Here is a 25,413-nt window from a genome sequence, read left to right on the forward strand (position 1 = left end):
CATGCTAAGAGATCAAGCATATATGATTATGAAGAAAAATTAAAGGGCATCATTAATTGAATTAACATGCTAAACCCTAGTTACTAATCTTACCATTAATTGAAATTAGAAATTAAATTCTAACAAAATAAAATTCAATTGAAACTTAACCTAATTACCTAATCTAATGAACTATCTATTTTTGATGTGTATTTTGATGTGCATTTTCAAGGTGTTACAAGAAGATATTGAAAGAAATAAAACAATAATTAAATAATTAAATCATCACTATGATAGTGGGTATATTTGGTGGAAGGAGAGTGGGTAGTAAAATGGAAGCGATGGGCCAAGTCTGATGAAGCTCGAGGTTTATTCTTGTTGAGTTCAAGAAGAAGGGAGGTGAGTTAGAAAAAAAGGAGTGCCAAGTAGTAAGGGCCCTTTGGGCTTGATCTCTGAGGCCCAATGCATGGGGCAAAGGGATGGAAGGGATTTAGTCTCCCTCATTCAATTTTCAATCCTAACAGACACTCCCCTCTCTCTTGTCAGAAATCGCTCCGCCGCACTGGAGGCGGAAAAGCTACCCATAACAAGCCAAAACCACCATCACTAGACTTATTTTTTCACCCTTTCTCTATTTCTCATACCTATTTCATCTGAATCTCACTTAATCCTCCAATCCACCAAAAAACCTCTAAGAACCCTAATTCTCCCATCTAACATTAAATGGCCACGATTCACAAACCTAAGCCATTACCTTAGGGATTTTGTTTGTTAATACAAATGCTACATAATGGTAACAATATTGGTGTAAAGAAGTGAAGAATCGAGATTGCCAAGCCTACCTACAGAGCGGAGGTGTGCTATGGAAATGTTGTAAAGCTTGAAGATGGAGATGTGAAGAGAGAAACCCAGAGATATGCTCAGGTACGCCTTGACTTCCAGCCTTTGATATTTCTTTCTTTCTTCTTCTTCTTCTTCTTCTTCTAAAATTAGTCTGTAGGAATTGATTTGTTGTAGTTTGATTAGGAGGAGAGAGTTAAAAGTGATATGTGGACAAACTCAATTATTCAGAGCTTCCATTGATGTAGCTGTGACAATTATGGATTGAGAGCTCTAAGTGAGTTTGTGAGGTTGTGAGAAGAGAAAGTGAATTGAGAATTTACAGAGAGATGAAAGTGATTTGTGATCAGAGTGTTGTTGTTGGTGAAAATTGAAGAGACGATTGTTTAAATAGAAGATTTGAAGATTGAATTGGAGGGTGAATTATAACTATTTTGGGAAGCCCTTAGGGAAAGGCAGTTAAAGGTTAGGGCAGCTGTGAAAGTTAGTTATTTCATGAGCAAATCAGTTAGTGGTTACTTAACAATGTCAGTTGATGTTAGAAGTTTGAAACTTTGACAATTAGAAATGATTTGAGTTGGCTAAAACTGTTAGTGAATTAGTTAGTTATGGTTTGAACTGTTATATTGATTATTTAGAGATTATAGGTGAATGAATCAAATGTTGGAAAAGAGTTAATTAGGAAAATAATTAGGATTTAGGTAGAAATTAGTTCGAATTAATGATAGTTAATGAGCTAAATCAATTAGAGTTTGGTTAGGAGTTATGTTAGTTTGAATTGTTATGTTGATTAGGTTGGTTTAAAGAAAATGTTAGCTATGTATTTAATGGATCAACTAGGTTAATCCTAATTAGTTTAACATTAGTAACAATTTAAATGTTAGTTGAATTAAATGATTGTTTGACTGCTAGTATTGGTAGTCGTTAGTTAAATGGATAATGAACTAAAATAAACGATGATGGCAATTAGAGGTTAGCATTATAAACTGAATCAAAAGTTAGAAATTAAAGCTTGCCTAATTGTTAAAAATGTTAACTGTTAATCCAAAGCTGGCTTATTAAACATTGGGGATGGTTATTAGAGCATGTTAACTTGGAAAATGATCAGGACATTTGAGTATTTGTTTAAGGAAATGAAGGTTGGCTATAATGTGATGTTGGTCTTGACAATTAGCTATTAGTTAACTGCATGGGAGTTTGGCAGTTAGTTGAATTTAGAGGGTAGAGGTTAGCTTTGAGTGTTACTAGGCTATCTCAGTTGGTTTATTAGGAACACCAATAACAATGTAAGCCTATGATGCTAAAGTTGCCTAGGTTTTGTAGGGCTGCTACAATGAGAGTATGAGGCCTTGACCATGGTATGTTTTAATAAGGCATATGATGATGGAAGCTTGGTCATACCATGTCTATATGGAGCTTGGAGTTTGGATCATTGGGTATGCAAAGGAAAGGGATTTTGAGCCACAAATAGAAAATCTTGAGGATGGAAGAAAAGTAGGTTTAGAATCAGTTTGACTTTGGTCAACTATTTGACCAAAAGTCAACAGTCGACCAAAAGTCAACCATAGGTCAAAAATGTGATTTTTTATGTAGTTTGTAATTTTGGCTTTTGTGATGTGGTTTTTTGATTTTGTAATTAAATCTTGGACCTTGAATGTATATCTTGGCTTATTTCTTAAGAAATGCATCTTTTCCCTCCAATTTCAAATTTCAATATTTGAACTTTGAAATCCTTGAATTTGAATTGCCATGCTTTTAAATCAATAGAGCAAAAGCTAATCAACTAATCATGTAAGACCTCATAAGAAAATGGTCAACAAAAAGCCAACCTTCCATGGTTGACTTTGTTGACCAAAAAAGTCTAACTTACAAATGACTTCTAATTTCTTTTGCCCATGATGTAATACAACATAATCAAAAGTTTAGACCAATATTAGGGATTCACAAAGAATTTAGGCCAAGAAAGTGAACATCCAAAGTCAAGTGTAACACAATGATCCCATAAGCTTGATTCATAAATGCATACCATGAAAACCCTAACTTATGAATATTGATAGCCTCTTTGTCATATTTTATTGCCTTGTATCATAAATAACAAGAACCCTTTGAATTAATGATGTTACTTGAAAAATGTATGTGCAAATGAATGATCTTATGATAGATGATTAGGGTAAGAGTTTGCAGATGAATCATGAACCATGAGCCAAATGAAATGAGAATAGGTAGGTAAAATTTTGGGGTATGACATTGTCCACTCAACAATGGTTCCTCATTTGAACCATGTCCCCACTTTTGAACCTCAGGTCCCCACTTCTGAACCCCATACTATCACTAGTCCCCACTTCTGAACCTGTGATTCGCCTCTTTCAACACAGTGACACAAAATGATGCATGACATAGAAAATTATGAAACAACAACCATTATGGTTCCACTTTTAACCATAAACAACATGCAATATAAAATTCACAATAGTCCCCACTTCTGAACTATACACCTTAACACAACATATATAATTATATTCACAACACATAGTTATACAAGCCACACCACATCTCACATTAACAACATGTAATTATAACTCATCATGATATTTTATCACCAAAATTTGGCATGCTTTTCATCAAAACATAATAACCTTCACTCAAAATATTCTAACATCACAAACTCAACACATGGCAACCACCAAGCCACGATTACATGATTATCCGATAATCGTCTCGTAAGACTTATCACAAGTAAACATACTCTTCATATTTTAATGCACATATTAAATCTATAATTAACCATAATAAGATAGTATTTCACGCCGGCTACCTAACGCTTCAAATTTTGCCTCAAACGGTGTCACGAAACTCAAATTATGATGAAAACAAACACTGAAACGAAAATCACTCCATGTGATCCAAATCATGTGGAATCCCTGATCCAAATCAATCCCAGGAGAAATCTTTTTCCGCTAAAATTTTCCTGTGATCTGAGTCATGTTAAACCATGATTCAAATCAATCTGGACAGCGTTGAAAAATGCAATTTTCTTCCTAAAATCCATTTTTCAACCTAAACTTATCCCAATCCATTTTTAACATGAATTATCACAACATATCAACTATACCATTGATTTAAGCTGTAATTCATCAAATTTAATTATCATCAATCATCAACTCAATATATAATCATCATCATGTTCATCAATTAATCATGAATCAAATCTTATGTTCATAAAATCAAAACACATCAACAACAATTACAATATTCAGATGCACAATCACATCTTGTATAATTTTTAGTATGAAACAGAATACGAATTGCATATATTTCACAGCAAACATAACATATTGCACACAATTCCATCCAAAAACACATAAATCTTAACAATGGTGAAAAGGATAACAAAACCTTGAGGAGGGTGAAGATATTTATTTATACCTCATGAAATAACACCTATATTAGAGTAATTCCCCCTCCCTTACATGAATTTCCAGCAGTTAAACAAGTTTGATTATGGTGTTCTTCTTCTCTCTCAAACCCTTATTTTCCTTCTCTCATACTTCTCTGTTTTTTCTTTTAAATTCTCACAACTTCTATGTATCAGTAACTTTGGCTCCCCTCACATATTATATTTATTTTAACATGAAATATAATTAACCCTCTTTTCATACTTGTACCCCCCTCAACTGTTGTGCAATCGCTCCTTATCACACAAACTTTACCAAAATTCTAATTTCTACCCCTAAACCTTTTTACCTCTTATTCTCTATTTATTTAATTATTATTCTATTATTATGATCAAATAAACTACACCAAATTACCATAAACCCAACAAAATATCATATAATTCATTTAAAATAATTTAAATCACTGAAGTAATTAAATAAAACTAATAAAAAATCAATTAAATAAATTAATCAAATTCAGGGTGTTACAATAACTACTCAAAATAAAGTCGAAAATAAGATTACAACAATGCAAAATTTGGAAAACTAAATATAAATTGTTAAGAAAACTTAATTTATAAATATTAAACAAATCAAATTAAAAATGCAGTGCATACAAAAGAAACTAAGAATCTTGGTTTGAGTTTGGGCTAAGGTTGGTAGCAATGTAGAAGTTGGTTAAGATGAGGGTTTCAAGTTGATTTCTGTATTCTTAAGAGAACTACCAACCATTGAAAAACGAGCATCCTAAGCACTAAATCTTTGCTCAATATACAAATGCATCTCTTCCAAAAAATCGAGCATTATGTCAATCATAGAAGGTGGGACATAATTTAGGAAGAGGTCCTTAATTTTTATTCTTCTTCCAAATAATTTGGATAACAAATCCTCATATCATCATAGTAACAATATTGGAACAAAACTGGTTTGTCCCATATCCCTTAGATTATGATGATAACAAAGTATTTAAAAAAAAATTGGGTATGCTAATGTTTGTTTAAGTGTGTAGGACCATAGACTAAAATTTCAAGTAGAATCCAAGTATTGGTTTTTGACTATGAACATTCAATGAGAAGCTTAAAGATCAAAATATGATAGATCAGAAGCTGAAGACCAAACTGTGAAGAAGTTAACTTCTGAAGAAGTTAACGTATGAAGGTCAGAGTTTAAAGGAGTCAACCTCTGAGGACCAGACTTTGAAAAAGCCTACTTCTAATGATCAGAACATGAGCCAGTCAAAGCGCAAGAACCAAGGTGACTCTAATGAGTCTCTATCAAACTATGTGTCTATTTTGTCACGTGAAGACCTAAGATTTATTTTCTTCATAGAGTCTGCTGGATACAATTGTTAATTCCTTTTGTAGCAAAGAGTTTTCAAACTAGCCTTCACCAACCTTGACTATTTGGTGAAACATCCCAACATCTCTTTTGAAGCTTCTCAAAGGACTCTATTGTGTTGTGTAACACCATAAATCCCAAAACTTATATAAAAAGAATGACTCGACAACTTAAGGTGTCACCAATGATCAACACTAAAAACTGATAAAAAATATGTGACAACACGCAGCGGAAATTCATATCATAACAACTTTATTTTAAACTTCATAAATAAAGTATTAAACTTTAAAACACCAAATTCAACATTTATTCAAAATATAACAAACACCTTGTTCCCGATGTTACAAGATCAGAGCACTAAAACCCCTAAAGGAGATAACGGTAAATAAAACAAAGAATAGCTCCAACAAGCCACCTTCCATGCACATCAACAACTTTACTCATGATTATCAGCAAGATATCCGTGGTGGACAACATTGAGAAAAAGGGATGAGAAAAAACTTTGATATAAATAGTGTAAAGAATGCAAAGGTATAAAATCACATAACATATCATATATTCAATACACAACCAACATCACCATAATCTCATACCCATTCATAACAATATACAAATATAGATAATATGACTCACGATACAACATGACACTATGTATGTGGTACCAACTCAACATTTAGTTTTCTCGGGAACCAGGTCCCCCTTCTGAACCCATGATCCCCCTTCTGAGCTTGGGACAAGCCACTAGTCCCCCCTTCTGAACTAGCAAACACGTCTCTTTCAACGACACGACATAATGATGCACGTCAAAACAAATAAATGCAACAATCATAACAATGCGTATTCCCCCATTCTGGCCATAAACAACATGCACTGACACACAATAGTAACTCCCCCTTACGAATTACTATCCACCAATAATAACAACAATGTACACCAAAAATAAATAATTAATCACCATATAGTCATGCATTTCAATAACCATGCTAGTCATATTCACCTCATATAACACCAACATGTAAGTAAATCAATTATCATCCAACAAAGATAATTCTTCAATAATCAATTAAGTTCATGATAATTAATTAACAACCTCAACATAGCCAAATAGTCACAAATCATTGACCAAACAGTATAACAACATCAAAAATGCAAACCGACATCTCGAAACATGCAACAAGGACAAGAATGCCCCATTTGGCAGCATGATAGGTAACCCGTCACCATGGTGATGCCCATCATCTGCTTAAAACTTCCATTCTGTCATTATAGTGACGACCAACTTGGAAAACCAAGCCTGGAGACCATGACGGTCTCCCCGTTATAACATTGACGACCGTCAACTGCTTGAGGTGCATGACGGGTAACCCGTCATCTGGGTGACACCCGTCACCCTACACAGAAGGCAGAAATACGATTTCAGCCATGGAATTCCTCTTAAACTCCAATTTTAGACTCCCAATCATCCCAACACGCCCAAAAAATTATACCTCATTGAATAACATCATCATAACATGTTAAATATTTGTTTTATACAATTCATTAATCAATCTCATGGATTTCATATTATGTCAAACCTTCAAAATTTTCAAAAATGACGTACAAACATATACGCATAAGTTGAATCACACGCACACGAATTCAGTCACATAAATTAGATAATCACACCTTAAATCATCAATTTCTAGAATATCAAGTCATGATCAAGTTCACATAATCCCTAAAGAGAGTGAGTATCTCTCTTTTCTACCCTTTCATGCAAAACACCCATATAGAAGTCATTTCTTCCCTCTTACGTTAGATTCCTAGCCAAAATTCAGAATTGATGAATGTTGATGCTTTGTTCCCTCTTCAAGCCATGGCCTCCTTCTCTCCCCCAAAATTCTATTTCACATACTAACCCTTCAAAAGCTCTAATAACCTATGTTTATCTCTAAACCTAATTTAATATTTGGTTAATCGCACTAAGACCTAACTCTTTTAAAAATGTTCACCACTTCCCTTAGTTCCTCTTAATTCCTATTTCCACCAAAAAATCTCTTTTTTCTATTTTATTTTAAATAATTAAAAACAATTATCAATTCTAATTATTTCTAATTATTTTAATTATTCTACTCACCCACCAATACTCTCACTACACCCTACAATAACTTATATTATATTTAATTAAAAGCACACCACATGCCAAATAATCAAATAAAACACAAATAAATTTTATTAAATAAATTAATCAAATCTCGGGGTGTTACATGTTGCATCTTCAATGACTCTTTTCTTCTCAATTTAAGGAGCTAAAGACTTGAACAAATATACACCAATTGACACTCAAAGAGAAGTTACTTTTGTTGGTGTAAGCCCTAGAGGCCAATATTTTTGGTACTTGTATCAAATTATTTATTAATAATAAAAGACATTTTCTTTATTATGGTTGATTAATAAAGTCCCTAGAATAGATAGTCCGTTTAATGTATTAAGTGTGACTTAATCATGAGAACACATTAAACATAAGGGCACTGTTCTTAAAGTATCCGTAGTCGAGCTTTAATGTGAAGTGGGATAACATTAAAGCATTAAGACTATTATGTTTGTAGACTGATGATCACATCTCATGGATCATGGATAAAGAGTTATCAAGTTTTAAACATAGGTATGAATATTAGGAGTAATATTTATACCGGATTGACCCGCTATGAGAATACTATATAGAAAGTTATGCAAAGTGTCATAAGTTATTCTCATGGTGATAATAGTGTATACCACTCTTCGACCTGAAACCACTATAGATCCTAGATGTAGAGTTGAGTGCTTTATTGCTGATCCAACGTTGTCCGTAACTGGATGACCATAAAGACAGTTGATGAGTACTCCACGAAGCATGCTGAGGGACATGAGTGTCCTAGATGGAATTTTCCAATCCTGCGTAACAGGATAAATGTCTATGGGCCCAATATTGAACTGGACAAGGGTGACACGGTCTATACCTTGTGTTCAATATAGACATAAGGGCAAAGGGGTAATTATACACATAATTATTATCACAGGAGGTTTTGTCAGATCACATGACATTTTCGTGACTTGGGTAGCAGTGATGTGTTGCTAGATACCGCTCACTGTTTATTATGTTAAATGCGTGATTTAATATAATTGCCAACGTCGCGAAAACCTATAGGGTCACACACAAAGGACGGATTGATAAGAGATAGAGTAACTAAGGAACACCGTAAGGTACAGTGCACTTAAGTGGGAGACGAAATATGGTAAGGTACCAAATACTTAAGTGATTTTGGGCATATTATAAGATATGGGCCAAAATACACTTAAGTGGGCTTTTTAGCTTGAAGCCCACACAAGTGGTTCTATAAATAGAACCCCTTGGGTAGAAGCATTGTCACTCCAATCCACTCAGACAGAAATTCAAGTAGAGACTTGGAATTTTGTTTCCCTCTTTCTCTCACTCAAAGCCTTCATTCATAACAGCTAGCACTGCGATTGAAGGAATCCGTTCGTGTGGACGACGTTGTCATCGTTCAACGTTCGTGATCGCCCCGTGGATCTGTATCAAAGGTTTTGATCATTATCAGAGATCTGCACCAAAGGTTTGAATCGCCACAAGAGGTAACGATTCTATCACTGATCATGCTCATTCGTAAGGATCACTAAATGGAGAAATTTTTAAATTCCGCTGCGCCTTGGATGACTATTCTCCCACAGTGGTATCAAAGCCATTTACGAAAACCATGAATCTGATAACTGTTTTTGTTCTGTAATAATATGATTAAAGACAGAATGAATCAAAGGTTAAATTGAGATCGATCAAGTTACATATATGTGATATATGTAATCCTGATGCAAAATACATTATATATGATATAGTGTTCTCGTTTCGTTCATTCAAACCCTCGATGATTGTTTTCCTTTGAGCGATCAATGGTCGTTTGCTTCTTAATCCGACATTAGTATGGTGAAGCAATGACGTGTTGATCAATCATACTGAATTAACAATCGAGATGTGTTTGACGGTCTGAAATTGGTGCATCAGGGTTAGTGACGGCACAAGGGTTGTGTTGTCAGAGAGTTATGCGATTGGGGTTTGACTGCACAAGAGTTGTGCTTTCTAAACACTTTTTGGAATAGTGTTAACCGGTTAACGCATATGGTTAACCGGTTAACGCAATGCGAAATTAAAAATTTTAAGTTTTCAAACAGTGTTAACCGGTTAACGCAAGGCGGAAAACAGTTTTCCAAGACATTTTCAAACAGTGTTAACCGGTTAACGCATTTGGTTAACCGGTTAACGCAAGGCAGAAAACATTTTTTTTAGATTTCAAACAGTGTTAACCGGTTAACGCATATGGTTAACCGGTTAACGCAAGGAAACTTTCACCCGTTCGGCTAACTCAATGCTTTAAAAGTGTCAAGTGTTGATACGAAAAGCGACATCGATTTTAAATGAATTGTTCATTAAAATGTGATGATCGGTCGTCAAAATTTAATTTGATTTTAATTAATTAAAGGAATTAATAATAATAATAATAAAGTGTTTATTATTGTCTTGTGATGATCGGTTATGGCCTTAGTTTTCCTTTGTTTTGTTTTGGGTTTTTAAAATACGACCTGCGTGTCGTGCCTCTCTCTTAATCTCCCAAATGTAACTTCTTTTCTCATCTCACTCCCTCGTATGTAAAACGAGTTTCTTTTATGTAATGTAATGATATGAAGAAAGCAAAGAAGTCAGTGCCAAAGGAGGACAACCTTGAAGATCTTGCTTGGAGAAGCTTAGATCGTTGTAGGTTAGCTTAGGTTCTCTCATTGGCTTGGGAGAACAATTGCGCTAGGGGCCATAACTGTTTCATTTTGTTTGTATGTATGTTGATGCATGTGAATGTATGTTGATGCATGTGAGAGACGGTTTATATGATAAACAAGCCGGTGAGATCAGAAAAATTGCAATTCCCTCAAATTAAATATTAAGTTTATGCTTTCCAAGTTTTAACACTCATCAAGACTAGTAATGGATAATGTAGGTTTCGCCTACGCGAGGTGCATGATCTATATATTAGTAAGGTGCGATGGGATAATTGTAATATCCAACTGTTAAAAATGGGTCAAACTTAACTAAACAAATTATAATAAGATTATATATATGTTTAGAAGCAAGAGTTGGGAATAATCCATATGATGGATTAGAATAAGGAGTTATTCATCCAACTGAAATTTTCGAGAGTTGTATGAGATACAATTGGAAGGAGTTCCTACCTAAAATAACCTAGTTTTGTGTAATCCGCCTACGCGGACTTAGAACGAAGTGAAATATGGATCTCGACCCACTAGAAAATCTTCCAACGGGATTTTCCGAATCAAATGATGAGGGTCATTTGTTTTGAATAAAATAGTGGGAGCATGTTTAATTAAAGGCCTAATTAAATATGTCAATGATACTTATATTTTCATTAATCCTTGTGTAGATTACCATGACAACAACCACCTCTAACAACATATTGCGATCAAACCTTGACAAGGAAAAATTGTCTAGGACAAATTTTCTGGATTGGTACCGAGACATGAGGATTGTCCTCAAACATGATAAAGGGAAAGGCAAGGAAGTTGCCAAACCCAAACCCACTAGTGCTGCTTTGAAGCCTAGTGGAAGCATAGAAAAGGAAGGCACCTGCTTCCATTGTGGTAAGACCGCACACTGGAAGAGGAACTGCCCAAAGTACCTGGAAGATAGGAAGAATGGAGTAGAGACTCCAACTTCAGGTATTTTTGTTATTGAAATTAATTTATCTACTTCTGCATCATGGATATTAGATACTGGATGCGGTTCTCACATTTGTACAAATGTGCAAGAACTAAAAAGGAGTAGAAAATTGGCAAAAGGTGAAGTCGACCTACGAGTTGGTAATGGAGCAAAGGTTGCTGCCTTAGCCGTAGGAACTTACGAATTGACTTTACCTAGTGGTTTAATAATTCAATTAGAGAACTGTTATTATGTACCAGCAATTAGCAGGAATATTATTTCCGTTTCTTGTTTGGACAAGTTCGGTTTTTCATTCATAATAAAGAACAATTGTTGTTCAATTTATTTGAATGATATATTCTATGCAACTGCACAAATGAATAATGGACTATATGTCATTGATCTTGAAATGCCTATTTATAACATTAATACTAAAAGGATGAAACCTAATGAGTTAAATCCAACTTACCTTTGGCATTGTCGATTAGGCCACATAAATGAGAAACGCATTTCCAAACTCCATAAAGATGGACTGTTGGACTCTTTTGATTATGAATCATATGAGACATGCAGATCTTGTTTAATTGGAAAGATGACAAAGTCTCCATTCACAGGAAAATGTGAAAGAGCTAATGATCTTTTAGCCCTCATACATATTGATGTATGTGGTCCACTGAACATATCAGCCAGAGGAGGTTTTCAGTACTTCATCACATTCACTGATGATTTCAGTAGATATGGTTATGTGTATTTAATGAAACACAAATCAGAGTCCTTTTAAAAGTTTAAAGAATTCAAGAATGAAGTACAAAACCAACTAGGTAAGAATATTAAAGCTCTTCGATCAAATCGAGGTGGTGAATATTTAAGCCTAGAGTTTGATGACCATTTGAAAGAGTGTGGGATCCTATCCCAACTCACTCCTCCTGGAACACCCCAATGGAATGGTGTGTCTGAGAGAAGAAATCGAACCCTGTTGGACATGGTCCGATCCATGATGAGTCAAGCCGATCTTCCAAACTCCTTTTGGGGACATGCACTGTTGACCGCAGCTTACACACTTAACCGTGTTCCATCCAAAAAGGTTGATAAGACACCATATGAGATATGGAGTGGTAAGAGACCACATATGTCTTACATGAAGATTTGGGGTTGCGAAGTTTATGTGAAACGACAAATTTCAACTAAGCTCGAGCCCAAATCTGACCAATGCTTATTTGTGGGGTATCCTAAAGAAACAAAAGGATATTACTTCTACAATCCTTCTGAGGGCAAAGTGTTTGTCGCTCGAATTGGAGTTTTCCTAGAAAAGGATTTTATTTCCAAAGGAACCAGTGGGAGGAAAGTAGAGCTTGAAGAAATTCAAGAATCACAAAGCATCGATACACCTATGGAGGAATTAGAGCAGGAAACAGAAATGGTTGTGGAAGAGCAACCTGCTCAAGTAGAACAAGACCAGCGTAGGTCAGGCAGGATACGTCACCTACCTGAGAGATATGGATATCTCATAACAGATCAAGGTGATGTATTACTCATGGATCAAGATGAGCCTGTGACCTACCAAGAGGCCATAACTGGTCCCGAGTCTGAGAAGTGGTTAGAGGCCATGAAATCCGAAATAGATTCCATGTACACTAACCAAGTTTGGAACTTGGTAGAGCCTCCTGTAGGAGTTAATCCTATAGGATGCAAGTGGGTCTTCAAAAAGAAGACTGACATGGATGGTAAGGTACATACCTATAAAGCAAGACTGGTTGCAAAAGGATATAAACAAATTCATGGGGTTGACTATGATGAAACCTTTTCACCAGTTGCAATGCTTAAATCTGTTCGGATTTTACTTGCTATTGCTGCATATCATGATTATGAAATATGGTAGATGGATGTCAAAACTGGTTTCTTTAACGGGAATCTTCTTGAGGATGTGTACATGACACAACCTGAAGGATTTGACATGCCAGAAGAAGCCCATAAGATATGTAAGCTACAAAGATCAATCTATGGATTTAAGCAAGCTTCCAGAAGCTGGAATCTTCGTTTTGATGAAACAGTAAAACAATATGGATTCATCAAGAACGAAGATGAGCCTTGTGTATACAAGAAGGTTAGTGGGAGCATGATCGTGTTCCTGGTGTTATATGTAGATGACATATTACTCATTGGAAACGATATCCCTACCCTGCAACAAGTAAAGACTTGGTTGGGGAATTGCTTTTCTATGAAGGACCTAGGTGAAGCAGCCTATATATTAGGAATCAGAATCTATAAAGATAGATCACAAAAACTGCTTGGCCTAAGTCAGAGTACATACATAGACAAAGTGCTAAGACGCTTTAATATGCATGATTCCAAGAAAGGATTCATACCTATGCAACATGGCCTGTGTCTGTCAAAAACACAATCCCCTTCAACTAAGGAAGAAATGGAACGCATGAATAAGACTCCATATGCATCTGCAATAGGATCTATCATGTATGCCATGTTATGTACTCGACCAGATGTCTCGTATGCTTTAAGTGCAACGAGTAGATACCAATCTGATCCTGGTGATGCCCATTGGGTAGCTGTTAAGAATATCCTTAAGTACTTGAGAAGGACTAAGGAATCATTCTTGATATATGGAGGTCAGGAAGAGTTGGCTGTAATTGGTTACACTGATGCTAGCTTCCAGACAGATAAGGATGACTTTAGATCGCAATCTGGTTATGTGTTTTGCTTGAACGGTGGCGCTGTGAGCTGGAAAAGTTCAAAGCAAGATACAGTTGCTGATTCTACGACCGAGGCCGAGTATATTGTTGCCTCAAGTGCAGCAAAGGAAGCTGTTTGGATCAGGAAGTTCATTAGTGAACTTGGCATAGTCCCTAGCATTATGGATCCCATTGGTCTCTATTGTGATAACAATGGTGCTATCGCACAAGCAAAGGAGCCCAGATCTCACCAACGATCCAAACACATACTTAGGCGTTATCATCTCATTCGAGAGATAATAGATAGAGGAGATGTGAAAATATGTAAAGTACCTACACTAGACAATATAGCTGACCCACTGACAAAGCCTCTTGCGCAGCAGAAGCATGATGGCCATACTAGATCAATGGGCATACGGGGTATGTCTGATTGGCTCTAGTGCTAGTGGGAGATTGTTGGTGTAAGCCCTAGAGGCCAATACTTTTGGTACTTGTATCGAATTATTTATTAATAATAAAAAGCATTTTCTTTATTATGGTTGATTAATAAAGTCCCTAGAATAGATAGTCCGTTTAATGTATTAAGTGTGACTTAATCATGAGAACACATTAAACATAAGGGCACTGTTCTTAAAGTATCCGTAGTCGAGCTTTAATGTGAAGTGGGATAACATTAAAGCATTAAGACTATTATGTTTGTAGACTGATGATCACATCTCATGGATCATGGATAAAGAGTTATCAAGTTTTAAACATAGGTATGAATATTAGGAGTAATATTTATACCGGATTGACCCGCTATGAGAATACTATATAGAAAGTTATGCAAAGTGTCATAAGTTATTCTCATGGTGATAATAGTGTATACCACTCTTCGACCTGAAACCACTATGGATCCTAGATGTAGAGTTGAGTGCTTTATTGCTGATCCAACATTGTCCGTAACTGGATGACCATAAAGACAGTTGATGAGTACTCCACGAAGCATGCTGAGGGACATGAGTGTCCTAGATGGAATTTTCCAATCCTGCGTAACAGGATAAATGTCTATGGGCCCAATATTGAACTGGACAAGGGTGACACGGTCTATACCTTGTGTTCAATATATACATAAGAGCAAAGGGGTAATTATACACATAATTATTATCACAGGAGGTTTTGTCAGATCACATGACATTTTCGTGACTTGGGTAGCAGTGATGTGTTGCTAGATACCGCTCACTGTTTATTATGTTAAATGCGTGATTTAATATAATTTCCAATGTCGCGAAAACCTATAGGGTCACACACAAAGGACGGATTGATAAGAGATAGAGTAACTAAGGAACACCGTGAGGTACGATGCACTTAAGTGGGAGACGAAATATGGTAAGGTACCAAATACTTAAGTGATTTTGGGCATATTATAAGATATGGGCCAAAATACACTTAAGTGGGCTTTTTAGCTTGAAGCTCACACAAGTGGTTCTATAAATAGAACCCCTTGGGTAGAAGCATTGTCACTCCAATCCACTTAGACAGAAATTCAAGTAGAGACTTGGAATTTTGTTTCCCTCTTTCTCTCACTCAAAGCCTTCATTCATAACAGCTAGCACTGCGATTGAAGGAATCCGTTCGTGTGGACGACGTTGTCATCGTTCAACGTTCGTGATCGCCCCGTGGATCTGTATCAAAGGTTTTGATCATTATCAGAGATCTACACCAAAGGTTTGAATCGCCACAAGAGGTAACGATTCTATCACTGATCATGCTCATTCGTAAGGATCACTAAATGGAGAAATTTTTAAATTCCGTTGCGCCTTGGATGGCTATTCTCCCACAACTTTGTCAAAGCAAAAACACAAGCTAAACTTAGGATTTCTTATCATTGTAATCTTAGAAATGCCTAAGTCTTAAAAGAGTCTACTTGCATTGTACTCTTTATACACCATTGATTGTATATCAAGTGTATTTTCCCAAACAATCATTTATATGTTAGGAAGATTGTTAGAAGTCTCTTACTAAGTGTTTGTGCATTTGAATTCTCTTACTTATGTGCTTGAGCATATAAGTCTCTTGCTTGTGTGCTAGAGCATTGGAAGTCTATTGCTTGTGTTCTTGATCATAAAAGTCTCTTAATTTAGTGTTTGAGCATTGGAAGTCTCTTTCTTGTGTGCTTGATCAAATTGTAATCTTGTGTGGATTATCGTGAAAATTTCTTGTAAGTACAAGGGGATTGGATTACTCTCAAGTTTTGAGATAAAATAAGATAACTCTGTGTGTTATTATTCTTTCTTGCATTTCATATCCGCTTCCTATCTCTGACTGAATCAGATCCTACAACCTTGTGTTTAGAGTCTGACCAAGAGTTTTGAAAAGAAATAAAAAGTCAACACAATTCAATCCCCATTCTTGTGTTTTTCTCATATTCACTTGGCATCAGAGCACAGTTTGTGCTTAACACTTAACAATGGTGCAAAAAATTTCCTGAGAAAAATATATTGAACCATGTATGGAGTTTTTGAATTTGATAGTGGTAATCTTAATCCACATGCTGCTATAAATCATGATTATAGCAATTCATCAAAGAAAAATTATACATCTAAACCTCCAACTTTCAAGAGAGACTTTAATGAGTTTGAATGGTGGAAGAGCAAGATGTATACTCATATAATAGGTCTTGATGTTGAGTTGTGGGATATTCTAGAAGATGGCATTGATATTCCAGTCGATGGAGTTGGAATGGTCTAATAGAAAAACTCTCACATTAGCTCAAAAAAAGATCTATAGAAAACATTATAGAGTTAGAATAATCTTGGTTAATGTTCTACCTCATTCTGAGTACATCAAAATCATTGATAAATCTACATCTAAGACCATTTTGAATCTCTATGTGCCACTTATGAAGGGAATCAACAAGTTAATGAAGATAAGGCTAACCTCCTGGTTCAAAAATATGAGTTGTTTAGAATGAAGGAGGATGAAGACATTGAAACCATGTTTTCTAGGTTTCAAATTCTTGTGTATGGACTTCAGGTTCTAAACAAAAGCTACACTACATCTGATCATGTCAAGAAGGTTCTTAGGAGTCTTCCTGTCAGATACATACCTAAAGTGACAACTATTCAAGAGGATAAAGACTTAAAGACATTGAGTCTTGAAAGTCTTATTAGTAATCTTCAGAGCCATGACATGAATCACAATGGAGATGAACCTGTCAGAAATTCAAAGCCTATGGCTTTGAAATCTATTTCTAAAGATGCAAAGGCTTCTCATGTCTGGGAATCTGAAGAAGCTTCTCATGTAGAAGGTTTTGAAGATGACTTAGATGATAAGGAAATGACCTTTATCATCAAAAGGTTTTACTATCTGGCCAAGAAGAATAAGAGATTCTCTGGAAGAAGTAGTGGCTTTAGAGGATCTAGCTTCAGAGAAAATAAGGATGGTCATAAAGGATGCTTCAACTACAAGAATTCTGATCACTTCATTATCGAATGTCCCGAACTACAAAAGGACAAGTTAAAGAAGAGAATCTTTCAGAAAGATAGCATCAAGAAAAAATTCAAGAAAATTCTCATGGAAACATGGGATGAGATTGACAATGAAGAAGACTCTAAAAAGGATGAAGAGCAAGCCAACCTTGCCTTGATGAATCTTATATCTTCTGAAGCAGAATCTAATTCAGATTTTAGTTCAAAGTCCGAGGAAGAGGATGTGGCATTTTCTAAACTATCTCGTTATGATTTAATTAATTTCATTCAAGATCTCATGGGAAGATTTCAAGAGAAATCTAGACACATGAAAATATTGAAAAATCTATATGATATTTTGAAAGAAGAATTAAATTATGTTCAAAGTAAAAATGAAGCTCTAGAGAAGGGTCATATTTCTCTAGTAAAGGAAGTTTTTGATAAACCTCTTAATGATCATGAAATGGTTCTTGAAGAGTTTATTATAAATGGTTTTAATATAACTAAACTTTCTTCCATGATTTATGGAGTAAGTAGAAGAAAAAGGGAAGGTCTTGGTTAGTCACAAAAATCTTTTAATCCTACGTTTGAATCCTTGAGTAAACCAACATATCCTTCTTATTCAAGCTCTGTTCAGAGATAGCTTGAGTCTTATTCTGTACTTGCTGATGAAAATGCAAAGGTTTTAAATTAATTAGAACCTAAAGTTATTGAGTCAAGGGTTCTGAAGAATCCAAAACCTAAGGCTTTAAAGTCAAAGGTTCTGAAGAAGCCAAAACCTATGATATCAGGAGCTAAGGTTATGAAAGGTTCATAACCTAAGGCCAAGGTCTATTCAAGACAAACAACTTTCAAATAAAAATTCTTGAATGATCCTAATCCTTATCATATGAGAGAAAAGGTACAAAACAAGAAGAAATTTATCATAAATAACCATAAAGGACCAATAAGACTATGGGTACCTATATCTTAAATTGTCTTTACTACAATTATGCTTCAAGGGAGAAGCAAAACAATAATCATGATACCTGGACAATGGCTTCTCACAACATATGACAGGAGAAAGGCTTATGTTCTAAACCCTAACTCTGAAAGAGGGAGGAACTATGTGATTTGGAGGAAACCATAATGGAAAGATCACTAGTATGGGTACTATTGGTAACTCCTCTATCTCAATTAATAATGTTTGGCATGTAGATGGACTCAAACATAACCTACTGAGCATTAGTCAACTTTGTGACAATAGTTATGAAGTCATGTTTAATAAGAACAACTGCATAGTCATGAATGAATCTTACAAGTCCATAGTGTTCAAAGGTAAGAGAAAGGGCAATGTTTATAAAATTAAATTTTCAAAATTGGTTGATCAAAAGGTATTTTACCTTCTATCAATGAGTGATGAAAAATGGCTCTTTCATAGAAGGTTAGGTCCTGCTAACTGGAGATTAATCTCTAAACTTAGAAAGTTGAAACTTGTTAAAGGATTGTCAGACCTCAATTATCACTTAGATTCTCTTTGTCGAGAATGCCAAGTTGGTAAAATTAGTAAAAATTCTTTCAAATCTAAAAACATTATATCTACTTCTAGACCCTTAGAACTGCTTTACAATAATTTATTTGGTCATGTTAGTACTACATCAATCAATGGAAGAAATATGGTCTAGTAATTGTTAATGACTATAGCAGATGGACTCAGGTTAAATTTCTTAGAACCAAGGTTGAATCATATGATGCGTTCAACATCTTTTACATACAAGTACAAACTGAAAAAGAATCAAAAGTTTTAAAGGTAAGAAGTGATCATGGCGGTGAATTTAAAAATGAGTTGTTTAAACTTTTTTGTGAAAAACATGGAATTCTCTGTAGTGGTAAATTCATGACCATTAAGCTATGGATAAACTTAACATCAATAAAACCAGAGTCGCCACCGTGCTTTTATTGTTTCCAAAGGAAAAAGGAAAAGTATGAACAAAACCCAAAGATAAGAAGTTTTCAAATCAAAACTAATAAAATGCCAGAGATTACAAGTAAGAGGGTTGGTTACACAGAGGGAAGGTGTTAGCACCTAAAGTGTCCTAGGTACTCCTAGGGAGCCCTTTTTTATGTGTGTATGTGTTTTGGTATAAAAGATGTTTGCAATAAATAGAGTGTGAGGATGAGAAAAGAATTCATTAATTATATTTTTGTGTTTGACAAGACCTTCGGACTTGTGTCTACGTACCAACATAAAAATGAGGGATCAAAGCCTCGTAGTTCGTGGTATCAATTTCAAAGTGAGTGAATTGCTTTTATCAAAAAATTTAATCTTAAAAGAGGCACAAAAGGCCTAAATGAGTTTTAATGAGTGTTAGTTCTTTTTGTCTTTTGAAATTTTAAGTCTAATATGGTTATATTCATTTACAAGTTTGATTAAGAAAAAGAGTTTGAAAAAATGCAATGGCATAAGGCCAAAGTTTCTAATTTGAAATAAGGTCTAAGTTTGAAATCACAAGCAAAGAAGGTTTTGAAAGGGGGAGAGATTTGAAATTTAAGAAGTGGGAGGAGATGAAGAGACTAATCCTAAGCAAAAATTTAAAAGTTAAGAGTTCAAAAGATCTAACCAATGGGATGCAACCCAATAGACAAATATGTCATATAGAAACCCACTTTTCCTTTGGACTTTAAATCAAGCAATATCAAAAAGCAAGTAGCACAATGAAGAGCAAGGCATCAAATAAATATAGCCACATCCAATCTAGCAACTTCATAGTCTTCTTCATAATCTTCCCCATGTATCAGATGGCATACTCCTTAAATGGCTTAGAATAAGGCATTAGTCACAGGTTCAAAGTAATATTTGCATCAAGACCATGTAGCAGAAGAACTCAAGTGGACCTTAATACTTACATCAGATGAAAATTCAAATCACAAGAACTTGGTTTCTGAAATGTTGGCATTGGCCAAGTCCTTTTGCATAGGGAATATTACCTAATTCTAATTCCAATGCTCAGATCAAATCCAACAGTCCACACAAACATTTTTTAAGAGTTTTTGTTGTTTATTAAGTGTTTTTAAGGTCCTAAGACCACAAACACAAACAACGTACACAAGCGAATATATACAATCACAATATAGGGCTCAAGTGAGCAAAGTGAAAATGACATTAAAATAAACAAGTTAAATGATATGTATAATGACAAATAATAAATGGCTTGAGTTTAAAGTGAATAAAAGTAAATGACTTTGAAATTAAAAGTTAGTCAAATGTTAGTTGATTAGAAGTTAGTGGAGTTTTGCTTTTCAATTGTTTAAGTCATTCTTTGGAGAACACTCAACCCTCTATTCACAAGCATGGATCCTTGAACCAAGACATCTTCCAAAGGAAGGAAAAAAGGCAAAGTTTCAATACAATACCATGAAAGGAGGGAGACTTACAATCTCACTTAGTAGAATGCTATGCTTTTGGGTCAAAATTTAGCATTATGTTAAGCAATCGTAATTGGACTTATGTAGAAGTCACAACTATCTAAGGTCGGGCAATAGAAATTTTGGTGTTAATGCATATTAGAGATATGGTATGATGAACCACACTCCTAAAACATACCACACACAAAAAGAAAATAATTAAAGGATGGACCTAATCTCATCCATACTTGTATTGGTTCATCTAACTCAAAGTTATTGATGAACCAATTAGCCTTAGGATATTGAGATGTCATTGGTCAATGAAGGGGATGAGATATAAAAGGATTGAAGATGAAGAGGAAGAGGAAATGAGACAAACATAAATTGGTTATGGGAGGAGTTTTATCAAATTAAAATCATTCATTCATTTTGGGAGATGAAATGTACATTTCATAAATCCTCTAAATCCAATGATTTTAATCCAACAAAAGTCAAATCAACCTTGACCAATGCCCAAACACATAGTAAAACTTCACAAGTCAATAAAAATGGCTCAACACAATTTATTCATAATTAAACAATTACAAATCAAATTAAAGTGCATTTAAATTAAATTATGTTTGATCAAAAACTTAAAACCTCTTCAAAACACCAAATAAATGGCCAAGAGATTTCTCATAGGTCAAACAAGGTCAAAGGACCTTGGAGAAAAAATTTCATTATTTTTGAAAAGTCAGAAGTATTTTGAAACAATTAAAAATATGAACAAAAACAATTAAATCATGAAAAATATCAATATTGATCTAAAAATAATTTTAATTCAGAAAATGAAAAAAAAATATTTGATTTTTTTTTTGTGAAAGTCCCATATTTTTTGGATTAATATTGAAATTAATATAAATTAATGAAAAGTAAATCAATTAAAAGGAATTTCAGAAATTCAAAAAAACGTGGACCATCTGGTCTCCCTCATTAATTGAGGTGGCAGATCAGATGGACCAGAGCGCACGTTCCACAAAGGTCTGAGTCAACTGAGATGCACGCATGGTAATTAGAAGCAACGCTCAAGATTAAAACAAAAATGGATCCTATGGTTGAGATGCTTCCAACACATCGCCAGAGCCAAAACTCCGGTCTTCTTCTCCGGTGGACCTCACCAGATTGGTCCACTTTCAACCATCACCAAAATGAAAAAGCAAGACATGGATTAAAGAAAAAATTCTCAGGAGCTCGAATTTGACCTCAATTTTGTCCAATTCCAAGTATATAAAAAGATACAGGGAGTTGAATTTTGAGGATCATGAACTGAGTTGCTTCGATTTGACCTCAAAGCAACTCAATCTTGTTGCCTACATTGGTAGGACTTAAGACAACCAAAAATCAACAAGAATAGGGGAGAATTGAGAGAGAATCGAAGAGGAGAAGTTTCTGAAAAATCACCTTCGAGTTGATCCAATTTCACTTGATCTTGATCTAGATTTGATTTCTTTCTCCTCCTCTTGCTTGCAAAAACCAAATGGAATGAAAATGGAAGTGAATATCTGGAGTTTGAACTTCCAAACAGAAGGTGAAGTTCAAGCTCGATTTCAAGAGAAATCTCAGAAAATTCTATGGCAGTGAGGGTTTGCAATGGTCTAGCAAAGCTTGGGCAGGGTGTTGATGATGAATCTGAAGCCTTAAGCTTGTTTAAATAGGCAATACACTTGATATTTGCACCACTTGATATTTGCACCACTTGAAATTTGGATAAAATTAGAAACCTTCATGCATGGGTGCATGGGCAATGATTTGGGCCTTGAGAATAATGCAATCCACTTCCAATTCGTGTGTAAAGAGTACTGAATGCATCATATGCAAGCATGCCAAAACAAATGATCATGTGAAGTCCAATCTTGCCAAAATACTCTCCACAATGAATCCATACGTAAGTCCCTCAATTTTAATCCAAATGAGACGATCTTAGATGTTTTGGAAATGTGAGATCAAGGGGAACAACTTTCATGTTGAACATTTTTTCTTTTGAAGCTTGGATCATGATGAATTTTGAGGTGGAAGTTTGGGAAATCAAACATATTTGAAAATTTTCTAAGTCACAAGTCAAATGTTCACTTCTTCCACCTTGAATAACGTTTTCTATGGACTTAAAATGAAAACAGTTCCTTCATAAAAGTTGTAGCTCTTTCAAACCTATTAAATTTGGTCACAAATTTGACCTCATTTGGATTTGTCATGAAGGAGTTATACATTTTAGAAGTTGAGGAAAATCACTTGTTTAATGGTATTGGCCCAAAATGACCTATGATGTTTCCTCTTGGCACATGCATTTGCAAGTTGAATTTTCACTTCCTACAAACATAAAGGTTGAAGTAGACATGTTGAATTTGATCATGAAATTTGAATTTCTTTCATCTCATAAAAATTGAGTAAGTTATGTCCTTGGGAAGTTGACCTCCAAGCTAGGGTTTAGACAAAATGACCTATAATCTTTTATCATAAAAAATGACTTTCCAAGTGAAACTAACTCTAGACCTCAACATGAAAGTTGTTTGGAATGTAATCTAGAGTAACTTTTCTCTTGGAATAATTTTCATATGACACAAATTGTAGGAGATAGAGTCTAGGGAACCCCAGTTTTAACCAGTTGACTTTCTCTGGTCCACCACCATGAACCAACTTGCTAGCTTGACAATATTTTGACTTTTGGGACTCATGGAGGATCATATATGCATAAGATTATGTAAGGTGAAGTATCCTTTGAAATATTTGATCAATTTGTTGAAGAAGTCACTTAAGATACCCAAATGAATTAGGGTTTTCAAGGCAAATCAACTCCAAACTCTTGATGATCTCTTGATCCAAATAACATGTGAAGATCATGGGGATTCATATATGATACTTAGAGCCAATGTGAACCAAATCTTGATCGAGGGTCTCTAAAACCTAGATATGAGCTTGATAGAGCATATGTGAGCATGTGCACTACCTACAAAAGAGTTAAACTTTACAATGACATATTTTTGGTATTTTGGTTAGTAAATAAAGAAAAACAAAATATGATACAATCAAAAGTGCTTGGTGACCTCTCCCAATTCAAACCCAATGAATGAGGGGTAGGGAGGATGCCAAGGTGTGATCCCAATGCTAACGCATATGATGAGATAACATGAGGGATGTTAGGGTCAAAATTGGGGTGTTACAGCTGCCCATATTTAAGAACGTTCTAGCTGAGGAGATGAAGGTTAAAATCTTCATATCGACTCAGTAGAATGGACTTAAATAACAACAATAGAAGAAAATTTTGGTCCCTAAGAGACCTCATGATGCATATGATATGAATGCTAAAAAATAATCTATGTGGGGAAAATGTTGCCACAAAGGAAAAGAATCCGGAGAGACTGAAAGTCCACAGGAGCATGATACATTCCCTAAGGAAAACTCACTGGGGAGACAGAGACTCGGGGGGATAAAAAGTTATGCGTAGGCCAGGCTACGACTTCAAACTGTTGGGGGACACAAGAGATTCCATGAAAATAAATAAATGTAAAGACTCAGTCGGGGATAAAAAGGGAAAATCTGCAGGGGAAATAGGTAAATTAGAACAAAACTGAAATACTCAATCCAAACAGGGGACGACGATTCACTGAGGAAATACACACTAAAACTCAACTGGGGAAGAAATGAACTTCAACACAGGGGTATCATAAGTATATTATCTACTACCGGTTACTGGGTAAGGAGATAACATAATCTGGAAGAGAGGACATCCGTTACCGGTAGGGTAACATATCAAGGATGACTCGCTGAGGGCAACCCGAAAGTGTATTCATTACCAGTTACTGGGTAAGAATAACCTGTTGGGGAAAAGTCAAAATAGGTTTCACAACTACCGGTTACTGGGCAGAAGACCAAAGAGAGAGAATATTCGTTACTGATTGAAGTGAACATATCAAGGATAGACTCAAAGGGAAGAATATCCGTCATCGGTTAAGATGAACATATCAAGGATAGACTGCCAGAAAAAGTAGGAATTACATCTATCAGTTACTGGATAGAATGCCTAAGAAGAGAATATCTCTCACCGGTTAGGATGAACATATCAAGGATAGACTCAGAGGGGAGAAATAGGAATTATATCTATTGGTTACTGGATAGAATACTGGAAGAGAGAATATATGCCACCGGTTAAAGTGAACATATCAAGGATAGACTCCGCAAAGGGGAAACATGATTTACAACTACCGGTTACTGGGAAGAAGACCAAAAAAAGGAGGAAACCCATCATCAGTTAGGATGAACATATCAAGGATTAACTCTCTGGGGAAAATAGGGATTACAACTACCTTTTACTGGGTAGAATACCAAAACGAGAATATCCGTCATCGGTTAAGATGAACATATCAAGGATAAAATCAAAGTCGGGGAAGAAAATATCCTTCATCGGTTAAGATGAGCATATCAAGGATAAACTTTTGGGGAAACGTGAAAATGAATCCGCTGGGGAGAAAGAGGAAAATAAATTACTTTTATCGGGTATTGGGCAAAAGTAAAGTACTCACAAATCGAGA

General features: G+C 35.1%; 1 protein-coding gene and 1 long non-coding RNA gene across 2 annotated transcripts; both read left to right on the plus strand.

The window, feature by feature from the left end:
• The first annotated feature begins 312 nt into the window (after positions 1 to 312).
• Positions 313 to 2,520, plus strand: LOC127074261 (uncharacterized). The gene is made up of 2 exons (XR_007785958.1): positions 313 to 903; positions 2,143 to 2,520. It is a non-coding gene; the product is annotated as an uncharacterized LOC127074261 (long non-coding RNA).
• Positions 2,521 to 16,964: 14,444 nt separating this feature from the next.
• LOC127136478 (uncharacterized) lies at positions 16,965 to 18,026 on the plus strand. Its single transcript, XM_051063027.1, has one exon. The coding sequence runs from the start codon at positions 16,965 to 16,967 to the stop codon at positions 18,024 to 18,026; it is 1,062 nt and encodes a 353-aa protein (XP_050918984.1).
• Positions 18,027 to 25,413: the final 7,387 nt, after the last annotated feature.

The sequence above is a fragment of the Lathyrus oleraceus genome, chromosome 4, assembly GCF_024323335.1.
Source record: "Lathyrus oleraceus cultivar Zhongwan6 chromosome 4, CAAS_Psat_ZW6_1.0, whole genome shotgun sequence".
Lineage (NCBI taxonomy): Eukaryota > Viridiplantae > Streptophyta > Magnoliopsida > Fabales > Fabaceae > Lathyrus > Lathyrus oleraceus.